This window comes from Pagrus pagrus (genome assembly GCF_965226575.1).
Source record: "Pagrus pagrus genome assembly, chromosome: 6".
Classification (NCBI taxonomy): domain Eukaryota; kingdom Metazoa; phylum Chordata; class Actinopteri; order Spariformes; family Sparidae; genus Pagrus; species Pagrus pagrus.
In genome coordinates this window covers 1,996,004-2,021,322 of record NC_140190.1, presented here as the reverse complement: position 1 = coordinate 2,021,322, position 25,319 = coordinate 1,996,004, and the positions used below count along the sequence as shown (strand labels likewise).

Below are 25,319 nucleotides of genomic sequence, written 5' to 3'. Positions count from 1 at the left end.
CAGAAGCTGCTCATCTGTTCCAACAGAGTTTTTTCCCACTCTCTTGCTTCAGTATTTCATCACCCGGTTTTCTCTTCATCGCTCTGCTTTTATTTTTACGAAACTTTTTTTTTATTTTTATGTGCAAGTAAATTTGGGTTGGCAGTGACGTGGATGTTGGATGTTAGAAGAGTTTGCTCATGCAGCTCAAAGTGTCGAGGTTCATATCTCGAAAACAGCCGGTGTAAACGTGGACACGCACAGTGAATGATCAACACGTTCTCCACCTCAGAGCGAAGCATTTATCCTCTGACTGCTCAGCGGCCACGAACACAGTAATCCTGTGGAGCTGTATGAATATGAAGCTGAGAAACATTGATCATGATGATAATCTGAAACAACTTTTGTAATTCAGATTCATACAGCTCCTTTATTCTGAGTGTGGTACATGAGACAGAGTCAGATCTGTGAATCAGTGCGAACTCGGGGGAAAAACATGCGTCCAGGTGAGTAACAGACTCATCAGATGTCAACACTGCAGTTTACTTCAGGCTGGAGCAGAGTTATGTAACCTCGCAGCGTTATCACAGTGACAATCTCCTGATCTGTTGTCGCTGTGGTCACAAGTAAACAGCAGAAATCAAGCGTGTAATAACGTCATCTGCTTGGAATCTGTACCCGCATCTTTCTGATTAGACTCTTTGGAGCCTGACTCGACCTTTCGGCCCGATGATCCTGAGTTTTATTTTTCTTGCCCTCACACGAGCGTCCTCACTGCATTGTGATCAAGTCATTTTGCGAATCTAGCTGCTTCTCAAGGTGAAAAAATGCTCCAAATAAGCAGAACCAGCAGTGCTGCTTTCACTTTACTGAAGGAGCATTTTCTCTCCGACTCTCCACTGTGAGATATTGAGACGTTTTGCAACCACTTTCAAAAGCCAGGACGATTTTCTTTCTTTCCCAACACTGACTTGGGCTGCTTTGATCATTTTTTACTTTCAGTCACTGACAATAGGGGGCTTCACAATATGCACAGTGAGCGACATCCTCTGTCCTTAGACCCTCGATTCAAGAGAGGAAAGTGCCATATTGGAAAAAAAAACCTGTTAACGGCTAAAAAAAAAGATGGAAGAAACCCAGGATGGAAAAACATGCAATAGATGTTTCATGTACAGAACAGAACAACAAAATCACAGAGTGCAAATTTCATTGACAGAATATCTGATACAAGGAAATTATATAAAATATATATGAAAGTGTGGATCCAGGAGGACGGCCGATCAGGCCAAGGCATCGCCAAGTGGTGCCCGACCCACACGGCCTTGTCAGTAACACTTCATGTTAATGATTATTTTCATTATCCATCAATCTGCTGATCATTTTCATGCTTAATCTATGAATTGTTTAGTAAATTGTGAAAAACGCTCATCAACCAACGGACCAAAACCCAAAGACTCTTCATCTACTGTCAGAAATGTCAAAGATCAGCAGCCAAGCTTCACATTTAAGAAGCTGGAACCAGACAATGTTTGACATTTGTGCTTGAAAAAGGACTGAAATGATTAATTGATTATCAGAATAGTTGTGAGATTAATTTTCTTTCAATCCTTTAATCCACCAGTTGTTGCAGCTCTGATTTAAAGGAGAGGTGCCTCTGCTAACGGAGAAACCTTGAAAACACATGACAGGTTTGTTCAGGTCTGGTGTTGTTTGAAAGACGAAGTAATCACTAGTTGCAGCCGATCGTAAGAGTGAGTGTTTGGGTTATTATTGGTGGAAGTTCACCCAGCAGGAGTGTTACAGCTCGTCTTTGTTGGATCAGGCGCTGGGGGAGGGTGCACAGTGATAGACGTGAGGGGGGTTTACAGCAGAAAGGTGCAAATTGAAGCAGTTTTCGGCTGAATGAAGGAGCGACGGCAGGCGGAGCGGTGGAGCCAACTCATCTGGTGTCCTGATAATAAACTGAAGCTGCAGAAAGCCAGGGAGGGCAGAGCAGAGGGAAGAGAGAGAGACACAAAGGAATGGAAATGGCTTCATTTCTTCCATACATTGAGTGTAGATCACCTTGTTCGTCTGACATACAGAGAACACAGCCTGCTGCCTTTATGAATTCACAACAGCAGAGAGGTCTTTTCCTGCAGTCGGAGAGCTCTGCTGAAATCTGGGTCACACATCACAGTGAAGCAGCTTCACCTCGTTTTCAAAACCACTTTGCACATTTTCATGAAGCTGCAGCCGGCGTGCACGTGTGTCAGTGTTTGTTCTGTTCCTTCAAACGAGCTGCTGGAGTGCATCAGATCTTACAGCGTGTATGCAGGAGGGGGGAGGAAGAGGGAGAGGGGAGGAAGGGGGGAGGAGGTGAAATCCCACCTCTGTCACTCAGGAACAATTCCCATCAGGCCGATGAGCCGACGCCGGGCCACAGTTCAGTGCTTCACACCCTGCAGGACACACACCGCCTGCAGCCACACCGTCCAATCAAGCAGCTTCATTTTCATTTGTATTAAATCTATAATAGATATGATATTTTACACCTGCTCACAGTCGTTCTAGTTTTAATTATATTTAACTCAAAAACAACTTTGCTGATACGGAATCGAACAGATAAACGGACCGGTTATTTTTTGGACCTGCCAACCTGTTTGCATTTTGAATACTAGGTACAAAGTGTTTTAGGTAGGTTCATGACTTCTGGTCCAGTTAAAAAGCTGGTGACGCCTGGTGAATCTGACCAATCGTGCAGCAGTACTCAAGTCTGACAGCAAGAGGCAGCAGCAAAGCGAACGTGACGGCATGAAGACGTCACTGTTGCTGCTCTAGAAACAGAATTTAGTTAGAAATATTGAAATAGAAAAGTGAGTTAAAGAAGATTTTGGCATGAGGTCGTCGTACAGTTAACACTAGTTATTTAAGCCTAAAGGTTAATTTAAGAGTCATTCGCCCCTCTCAGATTGTTTATTTGAATAATTTTCAGCGGCCTGATGAGTTATACATTTACCACATTTAACCACTGATCAGTAGTAGTGTCCAAACTGTCTGATACAGTCCTCTGTTGCATTCAAAACTGGTGTAAGCACATCGAGGCTGGATTATTAACTGGTTGAATTAGGCCACAGCCCTGGAGCCTGGACCATCAGGGGCTCCAAGAGACCCGTTAATAGGGCCTCATTGCCGGTCCTGCTTCATAATGTGTTTATAAGTTCTGGTCTTTCAGAGGGTCCACGTGTCAAAATGTAGTTTTCAGAACTTTAGTATTTTAGCTTTATGCTACTAGTTGACATGCAGCTCGTTTTCCTACATAAAAGTCTCTTTGCAGATCAATTTGATCACAACAGTGCACAGTAGGTCCAACTCAACACAGAAGGTTGTTTTTAAACTCTTTTTTTGACTGTTTTTCACTGTCAGGTTGAACTCTGGTAGAACAGAGACATTAAAAATATCTTTATTGATACCTGTGTCAGCAAAAATGACCATTGAAACTGGTCAATCTTTTAATATAATATAATAATACTCTCTCTCGCTTTCTCTCTCACTCACACACACACACACACACACACACACACACACACACACACACACACACACACACACACCCTGGATGCTGAATACACAGTCCCAGTGAGGATCAGTGCAGCTCAGCATGTTGAAACAGACACCAGACAGCTCTTTGTTTTAATTATTGTAGGAAGGCTTGTTTCAAATCCACCTGCCAGTCTCTCTCCCTCTCTCTCTCTCTCTCTCTCTCTCTCTCCCCCTCTCTCTCTCTCTCTCTCTCTCCATCCATCTCCCCTCCACCCTGCCACTCCCCGTCTGTATTATCTGCAGATAAAACCTTCCAGTGAGGCGTTGCAGATTTCATTTGAATGTGTAAATTCCAATTAGGATTAGCTTGTTTTCTCTGCTGGCGCTGATAGCGGCTTTAGCATCTCGCTAGAGGAAGTGTCGGCCTACTGGAACCCATGATAGACAAGCTGATGAGGCCAGATTAGCTCCTTTCAGCTGTGTGTGTTTGTGTGTGTGTGTGTGTGTGTGTGTGTGTGATGTTCTTCATAGCTCAAACTAATTAGCAGGTCGTCTCTGCCGTGGAGGGGACGAGCACCAACACTCTGCCTGGATAATTGTACACTTCTGGGTTTCCGTCGGTCCGCTCGATAGACTCCGCAGCTGCACATGTGGATGTCCTGCAGCGTCACAGGAAGTGTGTGTGGAGTGATCTGACGAGTGAATAGTGCAGCTGCAGATAAACAATGGAGGGATGAAGGAGGTGAAAGCTCTGGAAACCGTTTTTGACCACTAGGGACTCACTGTAGATCTGTGACATCTTTATATCAGGATGATTCTGTGTCCTAATTTTGTCCAAAAGTTATAGAAATAAAACTGAAATATAAAAAAAACTCATGTTATGATGGATGGACATCACATGACATATGACAATAACAGAACAAAGATCTCTCAGTTTTACAACCGTCAGTACATCCTCGCCCCTGGTGGACGGCTCACACACTCAGATTTTTCAGTTTTTGTTTGAGTTGGTCGACCTTTGTAAAACAATTAAAACTTAAAGCTTATTAACGCATTTCTAGCACTTTTACTTCAATCAGAAAAGTAGATAATAAAGATTTTAATCATTAAAGTTGTCATCTATATAATATAATCTGACGCCTGATTAAATCACACTTAGCTTTGATCGTCTTCAAGGTCCGTATAGGACATCAAGACCTGACATGTCGTCAATCTCTGATAGAACTGATGCTATTGCAGCTATGCTAACCGCTCGAGGAGCCACTATTGTTGTTTTGAAAAGAGTCGCTCTCGCTTGTCGTCGCGCCTTAACCGCATCTGTAACCGACAGTAGTTTCTCAGAGGACACTGATTGGTTCAAACTCTACAGTGTATGTGTTCGACCGCAAGTGCGTAGCTTGAAGCTTGGCTAGAAGGATCTACGAGATAAGATAACTTCACGAGTCCAGCTGCCTCTTAAGGCAACAAATCTTCAGCCACAATCATCTATCAGAGGAAAAGGCATGCAGTGAGGGACTAAGAAAACATCTGAGTCTTCAGCTCATCTTGTTTCTTAAAAATAAAAATGTATATGAACTTGTTAAGCAGACGACGGTGATGAAGAGCCTTATGTTCTGGGCTCCAGCTGCCGTCAGCTGAGATTTTCTTTAAGTCAGATTTAAAACTACAGTCGTCTTTAATTCTCCTTCAATCACCTACAGAGTTTTAAGTTGACGGGTCACAGCTGCACTTTACTTCCATCATGTTGGTGATTTAAAACACACACACACAATCTATAGCAGTGATATAATGACTGATCCTCCTTCACCTACACATTACCACACACACACACACACACACACTCACTAAGTGAACACACACAATAATGGGCTGTTAGTGGCATTAGTGTAGGAAGAGTTATATCTGCTCATTTAGGAGATTAAAAGCCAGCCCAAATGGATGTCATCCCCCTGGTGACACACACACACACACACACACACACACACACACACACACACACACAGCACACACACACACTTTCTCACCCAGTAATGGAGATTAGTTGTGTTAATGTGTCAGTGTGTGGCCCAGGCAAATTATAATGCTCTCTGATAGTAAAGTGTGTTATCCTGAGACACAAACACACTCACCCCTGTGCCCCCTTACCCAAAACACACACACACACACACACACACACACACTCACAGTACAAGACAGACACATGTACCCTCCCGCCCCTCTATTAGAGCCTTACTGGTCCCAGTGGGCCTCTCTGTGTGGTGGAGAGTCTCTCCTGGCGGCCGTTAAGCAGCAGCAGAGCTTTCATTAGGACTCCACCAGACAATTAGCTCATTCACTTAGAGCAGCTGTGTGTTGTTGCTCAGGGCTGTATTTCACTACACAGCACTACATTTACATTTTCTGGTGAACTCACATGAATCTCCAGCGTTATGGCATCATGTCACAGGCGAGTGTAGATTGAAAAAAAAAAGAAATCCCTTTTACTTTTTCAGTGCTGTACCAGAGTTAGCTTTGAGCTATTTTATATCTGTAGTCCTTCGGGCAGGAGACGGAGATAACATCTTTGTAAGGAAATCTGTTTAATCAAAGAGTGTTCATAAAGAAATGTGGAAGTAAACTGCTTCTGTTCGACTTACAACACAGTAAACCATTAGAAAACAGTTAGTTGATTTATCTGATCTGCAGAGCAGGGTTGGGCCGTGTCATATGACGATGTCTACAGTGAAACATTGTGATGGACGATGACATCATTTTTCACACATTTGAGGCAGTGTGTCCCCTCAGTGTTGTAAGCAACACAAGTATTAGCTCACCACTGTAGCCGCCGCTGTTTCCCCCATTGCTCTGACATGAATCTCCCACTGTGTCACCCTGCAGAGGGAACTATCTCCTGTTACCACCGACATACATCCCTGCGCCGGGTTTAAAAGCGTCCTCGTCTCCGCACCACACGTCCTCAACTTCGCTTTGTTCAGCCTCATATGCATAAAACAACATCGGCCGACTAGCCAAGGAAGCTACGCTAAGAAACTGAGAGAAACAGCAGCCCGCAGGAAAACAAACACTGCTGCCACAAATTACAGTGTCTCGGTTAGTGCACTGAGCAGCAACATACGTCTTCTCATTTCCTCTCCCCACATATCGCAAACAACAAGAGGCCCTACGGCAACTCTGAGGGGACACGCCTCTTAATTGTGCTCTCTGGTGGGGAGCCTTTTAAATCACGGTGTGACCGACCCTACTGCAGAGGGATCCAGGCCTTTATTTGAAATACTGGAGACCAACACATCACGATTAGTAATTAGCCATAAGTTGCTATGTCTTAAACTACATGATCTTATGAGAATACACAGGAGTTTCATCAGTAAGTTTTGTTTGCGTTGTGTTGCCACACAATGTAAATCACAGTTTTCAGCAGCCGTTAAACCGATTCAGATTAACGAGGATATTGAGCTGTTGTTCCGTTCTGTACCAGCCCGCTGAGAGGTTAATACATCTTATTGTAATTAATGCGGATTCCTGTGACTGTTATAGCACAGTGGAGTCTGTATCATTAGTCAGACTCAAGTGTCTCAGTACATAAAAACTGCTAAAAATAATCAGAAAGACTGAAACTAAATCCCACATATGGCAGAATAACAATCAACGTCCCTACAGAGCGTCTGTCTGTCTGATCCTTTCAGTCGCTGCTGAGGTTTAATTACAAACTAAACTACAAACAGGTCAGTTTATCATTATTGATTATACAAAGTGGAATTAGGCTGCCGAGTCCTCAACAGACGATAATTATGTGTGAGAGTGCTCAGAAATGTCTTCTGTCAGACCTGTGATTAGTTTTTCTGTTGTGCAGTGTGCCTGCATCTCATAATTATTTTTAGTGTCTATTTATTTAATGACTTTTTAAAATAATTAAAAAAATGATTTTGTCAATAAAATAGGCAGTATGACGAAGGGAAATTAAAGCTCTTAGTGCCAGCAGCTTCAATAATTAATCGATGAATGGAGTAGTTGTCAACTATTTAATTAAATAACCAACTATTGTGATAATTAATTAATTGGTTTGACAAATTTTTAAGGAAATAAGTCCAGATTCTCTGATGTCAGCTTGTTGAATGTGAACGTTTGTGGTTTCCTTCCTTCTCGATGAGAGTAAACTGAAGATCTTTGTGTTGTGGACAGAGCCAGATGAAACACTGATCGTTAGTTGCAGCCTTTAATGACTTAAATGCCTTTTCATTGATTCAGTTTCCATTGATAGATTTTTAAGTACTCTGTAGTGATCAAACCAAAACGTGGACATTTGGTTTTCATCGTGTTGTTGTTGGTGATGCAGGAAGTCAGTCAGCTACTGCAGTCGGTCGGCTACCTGCTAATGTGCTAGCTAGTCGTTGCAGTTGCCAACCGGACAATATTTCTGCAGCATCATCTCCTGCAGACCTTTCAACATCTCTCTTGTCGGATAGTTTATATTCTGACAGCGTTATAATAAGAATGGATGTTGAATCACAGCTAATGTGAAGCTTCCTTCATTCTCTGGATTCCCCTCAAAGGTCGGAGCTGACGAGATGGGTTTCAATTGGAAATGTCGCCTTCACGAGCAAATTAATCCACTAATTGGAACAATTTCATTTGAAATCTTTTTTTGGCTTAAAGTTTCACTGTTATAATTGTGTGTGAGAAATAAGAGCGACGTTTTAATAAAGCAGAATTTTTCCTGTCACAGTGGATCACTTTGTTCTCTTTGTTCTGCTGTGCATGTAGCATGTAATGCACTGAACAATTTACACACTAAATATCAGTGTTGTTTCATTAGCCTCTGAGCCTCTGCCCTGTGTGTGTGCGTGCGTGCGTGTGCATGTGTGTGTGTGTGTCCCGGAGTCTCTTTGTTGTCACTTTTTGCTCATCAATATTCACAGTGTTGATAATGAATTCTGGCTGCCGGCTGCTGCTGCAGCTCTAATTGTCTCCGGTGGAGCCCGGCTCCCCTGCATCCTCCCGTTAATTGCGTGTTTTTAGCTCGACTAAAACATGTTATTATGATCGGGCCCCTGGGTGGAGCGGCTAAATACACCCCCCACACACAAACACACACACACAAACACATGTACTGTACATATAGATTGGTGAGACATTTACACAGACTCACTGTTACTCACAGTCAGACGAGCATCTATTCTCTTGATGCTCTCGCGTCCTGAAGGCCTGCTTCGTGGATAAATGCTGCTGAATGTGTTTGTGCTTGTTGGTAGACAGAGTGAGTTTTTTCTAGGATCATGGTCTGTGTGTGTGTGTCTGTGTGTCTGTGTTTGTGTGATCACCCCCCCGAACTAGTGTTTAATTTGTAATTAAACCTCGTAAATTATCTTTAAACCACTGCTACAGTCGTAGTTCGGGTTTAATTATAAAACGTGTTTTTTGTAAATGAAAGTCTTTATTTTAAAGTGAAATATTTAGAAAAATCTGACCTTTTTACAGCTTTTTCTTAAGCTTTTGTTTCAGCTTGAATCGTACCCCTGAAAGCCAAGTTAACATTTTTCTATACCTGCATAAAGAAGTGACTTTGAAAACTTTACTGATAAAAATCTGAGGAAACTGTTGGAGAAACGCTGGCAAAGAACACGAGGCACAGAGACGTATTCGTCAGAGCCGAGACCCAATTTAGTGCATCGATGGTCTTTGTTCCATGATAATGAATCACTTTAATGGGCTCACTGGGTTAAAAAGTCCTGCAAGTATGTTTTGTGTTATAATGGGTTTTAAAAGGAAGTTCTTCTGTGGCTGCAGAGCGGCTCTTGATCGAGATCTTCGGGTCATGCAGGGACAGATTCCCTCCTGACTGCCTGTGATGTTTGGGTATCTGTCACCTGCTGACAGCCTCGTTTGTCTCTCAGTTTGGACGTATTGAGCTGATGTTGTGTAGTTTCAGTTTGTTTTGGACTTTGGATGGATTTTACCTGGCAGGTTGGTTTCCTCTGGCAGTGCCACGTTTCTTCTTGACCTTCCCTCCAGCTCACTCTCTGTGTGTTGTCAACAAAGCTTCTCAAGCGTCCGTGCTCCACGTCTCGAGCTCCTCTTAGCAGATACTTTATTTCTGGTGTCTGTTTACAGTCGGTGGGAGTTGACGTCTTCCTTACGGTCTCCTTCTTCTTCTTTGAAAACCACCAGGGAGTTTTTCTTGTCACAGTTTATTTATTTCCTCTGTAATGTCCAAACACTTCTTCTCTTTGGCTTCTCCCACTTATTCCTCGTTTTACTAAGTGCTGAATGTGGCTTGTTGTGTGTTGGGGGAGTTTTTTCCTCCTCGGCTGGTCGGAGCTCTGTCTTAAACACCTTTCCTCTTGAAGCTTACCTGTAAATCTTTGGATGGAATTAAAAAACTTCAAGAAAGCATTACGACGTGTACGTAATGATCTCATCTCTCATCCCCCTGCACCGCTTTCAAAACTTCACCCGTCTGAAGTCTTAATCCCGTACAAGCCGTCTTCCACAGAGCGGATTAGTAAGCTAGTTCATCATACTGAGGGCTGCAACTAACAAGTATATTCACTGTTGATTTATTTTTAGATTAATTGATTAGTTCTTGGGTCTATAAAATCAGAAGATTGTCCAAAAGCCCACAATGACGTCCTCAAATGTCTTGTTTTGTCCAAAACGCAAAGATATTCAGATTTAAGAAGCTGGACACAGATTGATTCAGCTCTACAGGTCGGTTCTGTTCTGTGTAGGATTCTGATCCAAAACAAATCCTGGCTCGAGTCAAGAATTTGTCTTCGACCCAAACCACTCTCCGTCCTGAGGCTGACATGGAGCTGATACCTTTCAGCCTCTTTACCTCCACTCACCCTCTCCTCTCTCCCTCCATCTCTCTAATCACATCAGCCTCCCTCCCTCCTCCCTCCTTCCTCTCTCTCAGCCATGAAGCGTATTATCGATGCCCGTCCTCCATCGGGCAGATTGCTTCAGGCTTTGTGTTCTGCTTCTCTTATTCTCGCCGTCACTGGAGATAATTTCATCACAGCTCGCTTTGTGCCCGCTTGGTTTGTTTAACACAACCCGGCTGCCGTGTGTCTGTTTGTATACGTCTGTTTTTATATTGGGCATTAGCTTTTTTTCCCTCCCTCTTGGGTAATTGTTGCGGGGTGGCTTCGGGGTGAACGTCCTCCCTCAGGGCTCAGATAGCAGCAGCAGAAACACAGACACTCATAAAAACACACACACACACTAAAACACACAGTGTAATACAATAAAGTGTCAGAGGAGGGTTTCAGACGAGCATCATTTCACATTACAGAGATGTGTGTGGGCGGATGGATGATACCAGCGCGAGGTACTTATACAGGCCGGCACTCTCCTCCTCTCCTCCACCTCTGGTTTTCTTTTTATTGTTCTGTTGTAGAGCCAGACGGGAGAGTCAGACTGAGGAGGTGAGGCAGGGGGAGAGAGGGGGAGGCAGGAGATGAGGGAGAGGTTAAGAGGTTCATAAGAAGAGGAAGGAAAGTCTAAAGAGCCTGTTGAAGTAACTTCCCATTGGATCAACCACAGTATTTTTCTCTTTAGTTCTAGTTTTCTGTCAGTTTTCTTTCAATATATTCAAGGTTATTTATATATTTATTTATTTTTCAGTTGTTAATATTGCTTCTTCCACACAAACCTGAGCTGTCACTGTTCTGGATTAAAGTCTAAGAGGTCCTCCTCAAACAGGCTTCCACACACGTTAACATTAAATTACATAAAACCTAAAAAACTACATCTACATCTGCAAAAATCGTTCAAAAGATTAAGAAGTTTATCCTCAGTGTCCATCCAGACTTGTGTAGGTTGTATACTGGACCGTGATTGGCTCCAAACTAGTTGTGATGTCACAAACTCATGCCTTTAGGTGAGCACAAAGACGCTTTCTTCCTTCAGCAGATGAATGTAAAGTCTCTGCACATGCATCATTTTCCAGAGAGAAGCTCAAACATCTGAGACAATTAATAAGAAGCAAAACATATTTTTTAATGGAAGTAAACTTTAAAAACCACAAATGTTAAAACTAAACTTAAATATATCAAGAGGGAGGAAAGAACTGGGGGAAATAAACAAAGTAAATAAATGTGGTTCGTCTCACCTCCACCTTCTGTCGTCATCTCTGTGCTGTTTGCGTTCTGGCTCACCTGTAAAGTTTAGTTGTTGTTTTGAGTCTAATCACATTTGGCATTTGTAAAAGGAAACACACAGAACAGGTGAACAGAAACTCTCACTGCTCGTCTGTAACGAGTCGCAGAGACCTGCGGCGGGAACGCAGCCGACAGCTGAGAGGGTTAGAAAAGGTCGCCGCCTCTCCTCTGATTCTCAAACCGTTTCCTCTTCCTCTGGGTCTGGACAACATCTGTTCACAGGACTAATAGCATCACTGGGTCCAGTCTGACGGGCAGCAACACACACACACACACACACACACGCAAACACACACACACACACACACACACACACACACACACACACACAGACACAAACACACAGCGGCTAATTGGTTCATTTCTGGCGGTTCTGTTCTGGGGAGGTCAAATGAAAACGAGCAAAATTTTGATTGATGTTATCACAGACACACACACGGAGACACACACACACACACAGACACACACGCAAGGACACACACAGACACACACACACACACACACACACACACAGACCCCGGCCGTACAGCCATCCACCCACTCACTGTGCTCCAACTAAACTCCATTATGTCCATTAGCTTATCAGCACGCAGGGATATGAGGAGACGGAGGGCGACCCAGCCGTCCCACACAGCAGCACAGAGTCTGTTCGAGTGTGATGGAGAGATAAAACCCGGTCGGAAACAGAGACGAGTGCTCTGCACGTGCTCAGTGAGCACGGGAAGGTCGTCTAATTAATCAGAGAGCCGCGTATTTTACATAAATTCACACTTCATATCATAAATGAACGAGGCCGGTCTTCCTCCGACTGTCCAGAAGCTGCCTCTTCTCCTTCATGTGCTGTTATAAGGCTGCTGCGTTATAACAGCTGATTAGGGAAGTCATTTTTACAACCAGTAAAACTGCACCTGAACGCAGCATTGCAGCAACTCAAATCAGTTTCAGAGCTGCAGCGATTATTAGGATCGAAAGAAAATCAATCTGCAACAGTTTAATTCTTTTTCTCAATTTTTGGATCATTACTTGAACAAAACAAGCTAGCGTGTGTGTGTGTGTGTGTGTGTGTGTGTGTGTGTGTGTGTGTGTTAGTTAACTGTCCATTCTGAATGAAGTATTGCTTCACTGATTGATGCTGATGAAGGTGTTAATGATGCTTTTCAAAGTAAAACCAGCTGTTGACCTACTTTGGGAACCTGGCAACACCCGGTCTCAACATCCATGTACCACAAACACACACACACACACACACACACACACACACACACACACACACACACACAGATGATTAGTGCTATTGGCCAGATGGTGCTCTCCAGGAAGGCTGTAATGTCGGTGGTCTGTTTTCTCCAACTGTTTCCAGGAGCTGTCAGGTTACAGGTTGTGTACAGATGAGCTGCGTGTTGCGTTTTCTTTGTCGTCCTTTCTGCTGCTGTTGTAAAAAAAAAAAAAAACAAAGTGTAAACTTTCCTTCACATGAAGACTTTGTTCACACATTCAGGTCTAAAGGCGGCCGACAGGCGGGTGGCTTCTCATAACTCTCATGCCTCCAGGCTTGTGTGTTGTTAAATCAAGCTGTAAGCCAAACAGCTGAGTTGTCACCTACTGCACAGTAGATGAGCTCCTGATGATGATTGTGACTCTCCTCTGCCCCCTTGTGGTCACTTGTAGAAGATGCAGCTCAGGTGAAAGAAACTCCCCTTCTCAGTCGTTGGGTTGTGAAACAGGGTCTTTAACCTTCAGCCTTTTCTTATTTCAGCTCCAGATGTGGAGATAAGGCTCCTTTGTATGATATTTAACAGATATTTGTTTGTGTAATTGTGTCTCTCATGTTAAAAATTAGATTTAGTAGCAAAGCCTTAATGAAACAGAAGGGGATTGATTTTTGTAGCTTTTAAGCACAATAACACTTTAAACACCTGACCAGTGGACACACACGAGCTCTGATGTTGAAGCTGCTTGTTCATGTTATGTCACAGTGACACCTGTTGGTCAAACAGCTGTACTGACCCTGTATAACCACATCAGTGCTGCATTGTGAGTCATAAACAAAGCGACTCGTGTTTTTGTTAATAATATTGGCTGGACAGTGAACATATAAATAATCGTCTGTCTTTCTCTCTGTGTCTTTCAGAAGGAGCTGAGCCTTCCCAGAAGAGGCAGCTTGTAAGTACCCATCATCCCCTCTGTCTTCTGTCCAATCAGATGCCTGTCCTGTCCTGCGCTGTGTTTTTCCAGAGGTTTGGAAAATCGTTGATGATGCAATGCAATGAACCACACACAGATATACAGGTCATCAGGTGTCTTTGAATAAAGGTGGAAGAGAAGCTGATGCTCCACCTTAAAGCATTGAATCTTTATCAGCTGATTTCTGTGGATACTTTTGGGTTTCTGCAGATGTTAGCATGTGTGCAGGTCTTTGTGTGTTTCTAATGGATATTGTGACGATCCCTCTGCTGTTGTCGGCCTAAAATTTCACCTCCTGGTCCTTTAAATATCAGCGGGAAACCACAGTCCTGTGTGTGTTTTGTCTCAGCTGTTGATCCTCCTCAGGTTGAACAGAGAGCTTCCAGTAAAGGGTTAAAGGACAAAGTTGAAGAGCCACTGAGTGTGTGCGTGTGTGTGTGTGTGTGTGTGTGTGTGTGTGTGTGTGTGTGTGTGTGTGTGTGTGTGTGTGTGTGAGTGTGTGTGCGTGTGCGTGTGCGTGGTACAGCAGAACAGCTGAGCATCCCACTGTGGATGGATGCAGCCCTATTTATATCAGTGTGTGTGTGTGTGTGTGTGTGTGCCAGCTGATTTATTGTCCTGCTTCAAAAGTTTCTACATGTTCAGAAACAAAAGTCACGCTGAGCTGATGAATATGAGGTTCATCATTACAGTTTGCGGGTCACAGGGTTCAGATTAGGTGCGGGTCAGTTCTTTCAGCAGCGGAGGTCGAGGTTCACAGGTTCACTACGCAGCTGTCTACTGTGGTACGAGTCAAGTACGAGTGTTTGTGTTCATGCTTAATCGGCTCATGGTGGAAACATTTACTTACCCCTACGACTGAGCCGTAAGCACAGGGTGTCCTGATTTCATTGGGATCGAGGGGTAAGGCGAAGTGTTCGGGCCACATGGACCTCCAAATGCAAGATTTTTGAAAAATAATCAGAAGCTAGTAGTTTGCTGATGTCACTGTAGCTAACTAGCTAGCTAACGTAACATCTTTGTTGCTAATTTGTGCATGACGGTCCCACATCTTGACGTATAGAGAGCTGAAGTCACACCTTGTTTTGGAAAACCTTTGTCTGGTAGTGAAGAGAGATAGAAAAATAATGTATTGATCCTGTTTGAATTGTGTCATGAATCACAGATATGATCTCTGTCAATTTAAAATATAATCTTCCAGCGTCAATAGTCTCTCATGAAATATCAGACTGTGAAAATACGTCATTATAAAGACGACACCGCCAACAGCCTCGTTAGCGACGTCGTCTCCTGACTGAAACATTAGAGCTGCTCCTGTATATCAGCAGCTCACAAAACTGAACCAGAACCAACTCTCCTTTCACATTCACTCAGGATTAATAAATTATTTGTCCCTCTTCATTCACTACCGGACAAAGTTTTTATCAAATAAGGTCCCATGAGGTCCATCAGAAGTGCTGTGACCTCAGCTCTCTATTCCAGCGTTGCATTTAATGACATATGAGGCTTGAAGTTTCACTGATACCCGGCAGTGACGTCGCTGCACTTGGTTACCCTATCCAACAGAAAAATGGCAAACAGCGTTGCGATAACACCAAGATTGCCACAGAAACGCACAAGAAATCACCACAGCTGGAGACGACATATTAGGTGTTTCTGATACCGGTATCAGGTGTGTGAGTCAATCAGCCTTAACTCTTGTTGGAGCAGTACTTGCACAATCAATACAAACAGTGTGAAACACCTTGACCTTCTGAGAAAAGGTCTCTGCTACAGTTTGTCGGGTTAGAAAATAAAATTTGGTGAACAGCGCTTTGGAGGCGCATAAATAAAAATAATGAATAACAGCGAATTTTGACTGAATGGACTGAGAGAGATTATGAAGGTTTTCTTTTGTATAAATCATTCAAAGGTTTTCTGCAAAGAAAACCACATTTTTCCAATCACTAAACTTTCTTTGGATCCATCGAGATGATAACAGGAATGGAAACCATGAAAAAGTGAATTTGTAGCTGAAATCCAAACTCTCAGTGAAAACAGGCCGCTCGTCCCTGAGTGTGTGTGTGTGTGTGTGTGTGTGTGTGTGTGTGTGTGTGTGTGTGTGTGTGTGTGTGTGTGTGTGTCTGTGTGTGTGTGTGTGTGTGTGTGTGTGTGTGTGAGAAGCCTCTCAGACTCTGAGTGGACATTCGGTGGAAGCGGCAGTTGGCCGGCGGCGGCGTCCTGCTGTCTCTTTAATGGCCGCGGATCAGGAAGTGATGGCTCTGAGACAAAGTCTGTCTTCTGTCTCTGATCATTAAATCAAAGACAGACAATCCTCTCTGCTTCACTCTCTCACTGATTCACTGCTGTCATGCTCTGTGTTTGTATTTTTAGTGCCTGTTTTCCTCTTTAATCTCCGCCTGCTGCCCACACAAATCAGATTAAGTCATATTTTTAGACCTGGCTGCAACACAACATCTCAGATACAGAGAGTCTCCTGCTGGCATGAAGAGAAGAAGAGAGAATAAAACAAAGAAGTATATCTTCCAACGGTCAGAAACCGCTTGACACTGTTGGAGGGTTTTTATCACAATATTTTATCTAGCATCATTGGAACAGCTCATTATGTGGGCTGCATTATTACACATTATTTTAACTGTTGTTTAAACATGTAAGCAGCATTTTAATGTTCAATCTGGTTGAGGTGGAGCTCATTTTAAACTACTTTTAATAGTTTAATTTACTGTAAAACAATGTGTTGTACATAAAAAAGACAAGTTTAGGTAGCTGTCAGTTTAATGCAGTAAAACAAAAAGTACTATTTTCTTTTCTAATTAACTTGAAGTAAATAATACACTCAACAAAGGTGTCAGAAGTCCACACACTCTCTCCTCCAGGAGAAGTTCAGATACTTGTGTAAAAACAGACTTTGGTGAAAGTAGAAGTACTGATTCAGCTTCTTTACTCCAGTAAAAGTAATCGAGTACAGGCTCTGACATGTACTCAGAGTATCAGAGTAAAAAGTCTCCCTCTGAAGGACATTTGTGGTCAAAGCTAACTGAAGCTCACGTCATATTAATATAATTCAAAGACTGTTAAAGTTAAAGGTAGAGTCAGTAGGATTTGTCCCAGCTGTTCCTGAACGCACCACAAAGATAGTTGATTGTTGAGTCTCATTCTCAGGACGTCAAATAGCCACATGTTGGGTTGGTAAAGCGTCCCGAGCAGCAACAAAGAGAGAAAATAAGAAACTCTCTGCAGATACGAGACACTAACACGCCTTTTCTCCCCATTCAGCCTCCCTCTCTGTCTGTTCACGTCTTTACGTCTTTGTTTCGTCTCGCTGCGTCTGCCGTGCGTGACGTGCTCTGATAGGTCGACATCAGTCTTGTGATGTTGGGAAATGAAAATAATCCATATTTCACCTCAAATGCATCAAACTAAAGTAACGAGCCTGTTTTGAACATGTGAGGAGGAGAAAGTTCAGGTATTTGTGTTCAGATGTAGAGAGAAGTCAAAGAGATACTCAGGTACAGGACAGATACCAGAAACAAGTACTTTGTTACTTCCCACCTCTGATACTCAAGTAAAGTCCCACCAAATATTTTTCATTATAGTCACTAAATCATTTTAAAAGAACGCAAGTAACGTCCACTTGAGACTATTTTGTTTCCACATACTGACACTGCACTGATCCTCATCCACCAGTTTTAAATTGACTCGCCTGACTCAGTATATAATTGTCATTATATTAACTGACAGCGGTTACATAGTTGTTCCCGTGCAGGACTAACAGGACAACATACTGACCTCCTTCCCACAGCCTATTAAACACTAGATGAACAGCATGACTCTGGACACAGACGACACTTGTTGTTTGTAATTTAATTTATCTTTTAAAACTCACATGAATAAATCAATTACATGATTCACTCTGCTGATGGGCTTCAGTGAGGCCGAGGACAGAGTCCAACCTTTAGGGGGAAATGACTGCTTCAAGGATTCATCTTAACCTGGCAGCAGACGGTCATGACACACACACACACACACACACACACACACACACACACACACACACACACACACACACAGAAGTCCAGGTTGGTGTGTAATGACAATCTCGTGTCCTGCTGCGACGTCAGTTTAGTAATCACTCCACATTAGTTGTGTGTGTGTGTGTGTGTGTGTGTGTGTGTGTGTGTGTGTGTGTGTGTGTGTGTGTGTGTGTGTGTGTGTGTGTGTGTGTGTGTGTGTGTGTGTGTGTGTGTGTGTGTGTAACCCTACCCTCGTCAGATCAGTGTGTGATCCAGCTCATTGTTTATGAATTAACAATCTGGCATGTGAGCTGCATTTAGCCCATCAGGGTCAGCGGTGTCCCCGGGCTTCTCAGAAACCAGGACAGAGACTCGGAGGACAGCTGCAGCTCCTACATGGTCTGATAACAGCGTCCTCTGACTTCATGTGTCACAGGGAGGACGAGAAGTTTCCTTTTTAGGCTTTCATCTCTGATCAATGCTTGAACTTTCAGCTTCATAGTGTCTGGAAGTGATTTATAGTTATTATATTCCCTGTAAAGTTTCCTTCACATAAGTGTCAAGTGTTTGATAACTATACTTTGAGGAATCATTATAAAATACTGTGTGTATATCGTGCGATATGTAGATATGACAATTTATTATTCCATAATATTGGCATTGGCTCATCAGCCTCTAGTTAAATCGTGATAATCTAACATGAAGTATCTTGTGAGGAATTTAAAATTCAAATATAAAAAATAGAATAAACTATTGAAGTCGTGTGTTTCTATAACTTCCTGCTCCTACATGAGTCAGCAGCTGTAGTTTGCTTGAAGATACAGTAAAATTACCTTTCTTTTTACAATAAAAACTATAAATAATGAGTATGAAGGAGTGACGAGGACATCTCAGGCTTCCCTTCTGTCTTCATATTCGCACCTCCCTCCCCTCTCCCCCTCCTCCCTCCTGCCTCCCTCCCTCTCAGTTGTTTGTTGAGCACTCGGTCAGTCCTCCCATCTGATCACAGCGATCAGACAATCCGAGGCTTCCAGGAACTGAGAGGGATTAACAGGGCGGACCGTGTCCAGGGAAGGCACTCTGTTCCTGGGGATGTGCAGCCGGCAGCGTCCCCTCTGAGCCTTTTGTCTGGCAGGAGCCGAAGGTCCGCTGCGAGCAACTGGTCTGAGCGCGACGGATCGGTTTCCTCCTCTCTGAACCACTCAGAACTTCTCTCTGACTTTGATTGGATTATATTTTATGCAAGAAGAGGTGGAAGAGTGTCCGACCTTCTTACTTTGGATTGTCCAGAGGAAGACAACATGAGAAGGCAGAAATCCCAAACGAGTAGCTGTGAAATGCACACCGAGTTTGTTTACCGAGCTCAGATTAATGTGTGTGTGGTCTGCACGTAGCTCCACACACTGTGTCTGTGTGTTTGGAGGCAGCCTGTTGGTTTGTGACTCAGCATGTCTGTTCTTGTTGGTGGAGGAACAATCTACCCCAGATACCTCACATAACTGTGTGTGTCTGTGTGCAGATAAGAGCAGGTGCTGACGTGACACACACACACACACACACACTCTCTCTCTCTGGTCATTCCTTTATATATAAAAGTGCTGTGAGGGGTTTGAGTCATGGAGGACTGACTGCAGGACAGTTTTTGGGTCTGCGTGGAGCTGCCCGGGGGATCAGTGCAGAATGTGTTTGATGGACAGATGAGCCGATGCAGTCCGGTGGATTATTAAAGATTACAGCTGAGCCTTTTGTCCCGGGACACAAGATGAAGAGGAGGAAGGAGCGAGCAGGAGCTCCACACCTCCACCTCCAGTAAGACTGTGTGTGTGTGTGTGTGTGTGTGTGTGTGTGTGTGTGTGTGTGTGTGTGTGTGTGTGTGTGTGTGTGTGTGTGTGTGTGTGTGTGTGTGTGTGTGTGTGTGTGTGTGTGTGTGTAGATCAGAGCTTACTTCTATTTTTACCTTTTCATTTGTAGTCTCAGTTTTCATCCAAATGTTTTAAGCACATTTTAATAGAAAATGCTAACACGCTAATGTTTAGCAGGCATTGTTTACCATTTTCTCCATTATGATTTAGCAAGTTAGCTTAGCACTAATATTTGCTAAACTGAACAGCAGGGTTCAACACTGCAGACTAGCATCAACTTTAGGTTGTCAAACCTGGAAAATGTTGCATTTTTAGTGACTGTTAGAGGCAGAGCAACTTGATTTTTGGGGCCGATATTGATACCGTTATTAGGAAGTCAAATATTCTCATTCTCACATCGATATATCGGCCGGGCCGATATACAGTACACACATTTTGCAATGATCAGTCAAGACGTAGATGTAGTGGAAGCAGGATATTTTACAGTTTAATAAGACGTAACATCAGTGCACTGAAACAGTAAACCTAACTTTGAATTTAATAATTATAAATGATCCAAAGCATTTTTTTGTGAATTAAAATCCCTGCATATACACCGAAACCAATATTTCTGGGAGAGGCCAATATCAGCACATATGGGTCAACTGAATCAGACTCGCATGTTTTTAGTAATTCACATTTAATGCAGTCATATGTCAGCTTCATAATGAACATATTTTATAAAGGACTGTTTAAAAACATTACTACAGTAACAAAAAACTTCTTTTTTAAAAACTTTTATTTTCATCTTAGCTGTTATCAGTAAACAAAAACCCGGCTGTGCAGCCGCTGTCATGTTCCTCACAGAGTGAACTTTTCACCTCACTGTCAGACGACCTGATTTCATTTGACATTGTTTCTAAAACAGATTTCTGTGCAGACAAGAGTGTATCGGCAACGCTACTACAATTTATTCTGTGAGGGACATGAACTAACAAATACAATCTACAACGAAATGTCCGTAACCTGCTTCTTTAGGTTCAGCAGCAGCTGATTGAACCACACAGATTTTTCTTCATTCACTTTTCTGGAGACTTGCTCAAAATGAAGGAAACATTTGGATGAAAACATTATTTTTTCTGCCTTTTCTTCTGTCAGGATGTTTGACTTAAGCTGTGGAATTAAAGTCTACAAACTATAATACCTGCTTCACATAATAAGAGTAGACTTGACAGATTTGTGTGGAAGAGAGCGAGGAGGAAGAAGCCCCCCAAAAATAGTTTTTGACAGGCCTGCATGGTTTCTGTTACTACGTCAGTATCACTAGAAATATGGGTGTGAACAGGGGGAGCTTACATTACATACGTTCAGTCATAATACAGAACATGCATAGTGTACATACATACTGAGCCACTGAAACACTGTGAATGGAAAACCATGAGGAGACGGAAACATGAGACGCTTTCAGAGTGAGACACCAGCCGGGAGGGAAGTCCTCCATCAGCTCCACAGGCTGCAGGTCAACAGCACAAATGAAAGAGGGCAGTGTTCCCCCAGCTGTGAGGGTTATTAATAAACCGATAATTATAACATTTAAAGCGTGATAATTAACCAAATATGCCAACTTAAATGAACTGATTCTCTACAGAACGTCCGTTGTGCGAGATAATTAGTAACTTCAGTTCCATCCCGTGTAATTTCCGGTCACATCGCAGCTATTTATTACAGCCAAAGCACATCTTTAGTCGGCCCACTGATGATTAAAGTCCCTTCCAAACGTAAATGATGCTTTTTAAAGTCGATATCACTGCTGTCACTGAATTTAGTCAGCTCTCAACACTTTCTGTGAATTTAATAGACAAGAATTTACCTAAATTATGGGAACCAACACTGAAACAACAAGTAAACTCCAGAATCGGCTGCATGTTTTACTCATTTGTGGTCAAACAAGCTGCTGTAATATTAAGCAAACAGCGCTTTCTGATCCATTTAGTTAATTAATCCTGCTCAGATGGTCTTCATGTGACCTCATCTCTGAGATTTGACCCGACTTATTATCTGATCTTTAATTTAATTAAGGACTTTTCTGTGATTTTGTTTTTTGCTAAAAACATCGGCGGTGCACCACAGATGGTCCGACAGTATGTTGGGGAAACACTGCATAAACTACAGTGTGTGCAGCCCTTGACTCCCCAGCAGGTGGTCTCACCCATTCTGTCCCACCCAGCGGGGGGGAGGGGACACGGTGGCCTCCACCATAAGGTCCTCGTGCCCCGCAGATCAGAGCCAACTGAACTCTAGATCCTGTGAAGAGAGTTTCTTTACAAGTGTATTTATATTCACATCAGATTCTGATTCTGGACTCGATTCATGACTTTTATTAATTCCACACCCATGATTTAATTTACTAAAGTACTTTGATGCTTAACATCCTGACTCAGTTCTGTGAAGTTGATCCAGAACTTTCTTTCCAAACATTTCCCACCGTGATAAGTTAGTGTGCGAGGCTTCCTGCCTGCTGTGAGGGGACATCTGCAGGCAGGCAGAGACGGTGCGGATCATTGGGTCGAGCTCGGCACTGCTGCTGCCTCGAACACTGAGAACGCTCAGCCAACTGTAGGAAGTGTTTGCTGTCAGCCACCGAACATTAACGGATCTACCAAAGATCCAAAATTAAGTCTACAGACACGACATCTGAAATCAGACCAAATTAATTATCATTAATCAATGACCTTTTTCAAAGAGTTTACTGCTATTCTGTCACATTTTTGAAAGGGCCACCTTAAATAGTAACTTATACAATCTTTCAATTCAATCTTAATGTAACACATCGTGTTCTCAGAGGTTTAACTTTTAAAGCCCTACTAGATTTTGGTGGCTAATGTTAGCAAACTTAAACTTAATTTAACAAGATATTGTGTAAAAGGTCGTCAGCAACTGTAACAGCAACTATAAATATATTGAAGTATATTAATGGTAAACTCAAGTGGGTGACGGAGTCCACACCACAAATATAACAACTTTAGATAGTCTACTCTGATAACTCAGTGTTGGTTAATCAAACAACTTATCAAACACTTACACAGTGTACCATTGGGCTGCAAATTACACATTAAAAAAACATAATTTAACTGGAGACAAACCGCCCAAAGGTCTTTGTTGCTGATGAGGTCTGAAGAGTCTTGTGATGTCGCCAGGATAATTGATGTTGACTGAAAGTATGTATAAAATAACTGTCATAACAGAGTGTTGGACTCTCCGAACTCCTCATCTCTGAATAATGTTTTAAAGCCACATGGATCTGGGGGTTATTGTGTTCACGCTGTGCAGTGTGCAGCAGTATCAGGTCGTCAGCATCAGACACAGCTGGGACGTGTTGTGCAGCCTTGGAGCTGATGTTTACAGGACGTTACCGTTCATCAGTGTGCGTGTTAACATCGTTATCATTACAGTTATTGTTATAGTGATCACTCTTGGTGTGGACGGCACTTAACTGACGTAATTGCGTCAGTTTGCTGACATCATGACTCTTCTTCTTGACTAAAGTATTTAGTTTCAGTGTAATTTGCACTTCTAGCCGCAGTAGCAGCAGTTACATCGGCTCACGTTACCTTGGACTGGAGGAACTTGTGAGGGGTTTATATATTAATTTAGATAAATTTAGTCAAAACTATTAAAATTACATTAGAAATATATAGTTTAATGCCTTAAATGGTGAATTACGTCACGGTTCAGGAGACAGCAGGACAGACAGTAGAGAAAAGTTAAAGAACAGACAGATGTTTCCACTCAGTGTTATTAACAGCTTTTAAACACAGTCACGCACACACACACACGTGTCAGACACACACACACATCAGACACACACACACACACACACACACATGTTCGCTGAGGCAGTCCTCATCGCACACCCCTCTCTCCTCACCCGTCTCTCTTCCTCCTCTCTTCATCCTGTCTTCCACTCCTCCCCTCCCTCCTCTGTTGGCAGAATCTGGTCGCCGGCTCAGCTGCGTTGCCACGGCAACAGCAGCCTCCTCCAGCACCTGCTGTCCCCCACTTCCTTTCATCCCTCCGTCGTTCAGCCCCCCGTCGTCACCCTCTCCCCCTTCTCCTTCTCCACCTCCTCCACCTCCACCTCCTCCTCCTCTCCCTCCCTCTGTTCCTCTGATGGCCCTCTGTCAGCCCCTGTTCACCAGCGAGGAAACCCCTTCCTCTGGAGGTAAGAGACGTGCTGTGTCACCTCATCACACACCTGTTTGTTTGTCAGCGTCTTCAGTTTGCGTCCATCACACGAGTGTCCTGACCTTCTGCTCGGCTGAAAGGTTACGGACAGAACCAGCGATGATATTTTGAACCGATGGTGCTTAAAAGGAAAATCCTCTTTGTTTTGCAACTTATTTCTGTAGTTTTGGACATAACGTTTTCTTTTCACTCAAATATACTTCAAGGAACTAAATCAGGAACTGAAATGTATAATTTTTTTGCACTCGTTCACTTATCTGCTTTCTAAATTGGTTAGTAATTTCTTAATTTTGTTGTATCGCCAAAATATTGTAATTTCTGTGAGGCAGATTTAACACAAAAGCATGTATCTTGTCACGTTCGTGCTTCTCAGCAAGTCCATTAAATCTGAAATGTCCCCAGATGTTCGCTTTCAAAAAGCAGGGTTAGTTTTTGCTGCTTCCTCTGACACATCTCCCAACACATAAAGGTCATTTGCGCCTAATGTTCGGCCACATTTGAATGCAAGAGAACGATGTTGCAATATAACTTTACTACTTTATTGTCTAGAAAATCAATAATCAACACTAGTAATCTGTAATTTTGTGCAGGTCAACTCCCTCTTAAGTCGTGTCATCTTCATCGAGACACATCGAGAAGTTTCTGGAAAAAATGACAACAGAGTGTGTGCTTTTGGCCAATCGAGTAAATTAAATGTCAGACAATTAAAGGTTCTTCATCACAATGGTCAAATAAGCCCAGAGACACCACAAAGGGGTCGATATCACAGTATAAACAGTATCTTATCACCCAGTCTCGCGTCGGAGGACAGACCCGGCTTCCTCCTGTAAAGTTTCTGAGTTCCTCAAAAGGTCCCTGAGTTCCTATAACAGTTGTTATGTGAATAATGGAAAGCATTCAGTTAAACATGACGAAACAACAGCCACACTATGGTTATCAGGAGGTAAACATCACTGATGGAAACAAACATCAGCAGATGAACGGCTGTGAACTGATAACCAGTCTGTCCTTCCTCTAATGTAGACTGAAGTCAATAGTGAGGGGAAGAAAAGAGCATCATGAGGGAGGGAGGGAGGGAGGGAGGGAGGGAGCACTGCTGAGAGGAGAGAGAGAGGATCAGAGGAGAGAGAGGGAGGGAGGGGAGACACACCAGCAGCTCCACACACACTCTCGCTCTCGCCGGTGTGACAGGTGGAAGCCAGCGTCTGTTTGCTAACCACGTCCTCTGCCGAAGCCGCCGTGTCACAGCGATGGTCGCGTGTCTGCGTTAGCATGTCTGACTCCTTCTGGACGGTGCTCTCCAATTTCTCACTGCCCGAAAGAAGCATGCTGCGGCGCTCCAAGAGGTACTCGCTCAGTGTATTACTTCATCTCTG

At 43.1% G+C, this 25,319-nt stretch overlaps 1 protein-coding gene across 10 annotated transcripts in view; it reads left to right on the top strand.

The window, feature by feature from the left end:
- The window catches only part of mast2 (microtubule associated serine/threonine kinase 2), a 165,279-nt gene that overhangs the window by 85,150 nt on the left and 54,810 nt on the right, over positions 1-25,319 (top strand). For 7 of the 10 annotated variants that reach the window (XM_084356119.1, XM_084356122.1, XM_084356121.1 and 4 more), the window contains one exon: positions 13,792-13,823. In XM_084356119.1, the coding sequence (XP_084212245.1) occupies positions 13,792-13,823 (32 nt within the window). Of the gene's footprint in view, positions 1-13,791; positions 13,824-19,437; positions 19,667-25,154; positions 25,290-25,319 lie in introns of those variants that run through there. The other 3 variants (XM_084356126.1, XM_084356124.1, XM_084356123.1) reach the window with 2 other exon arrangements.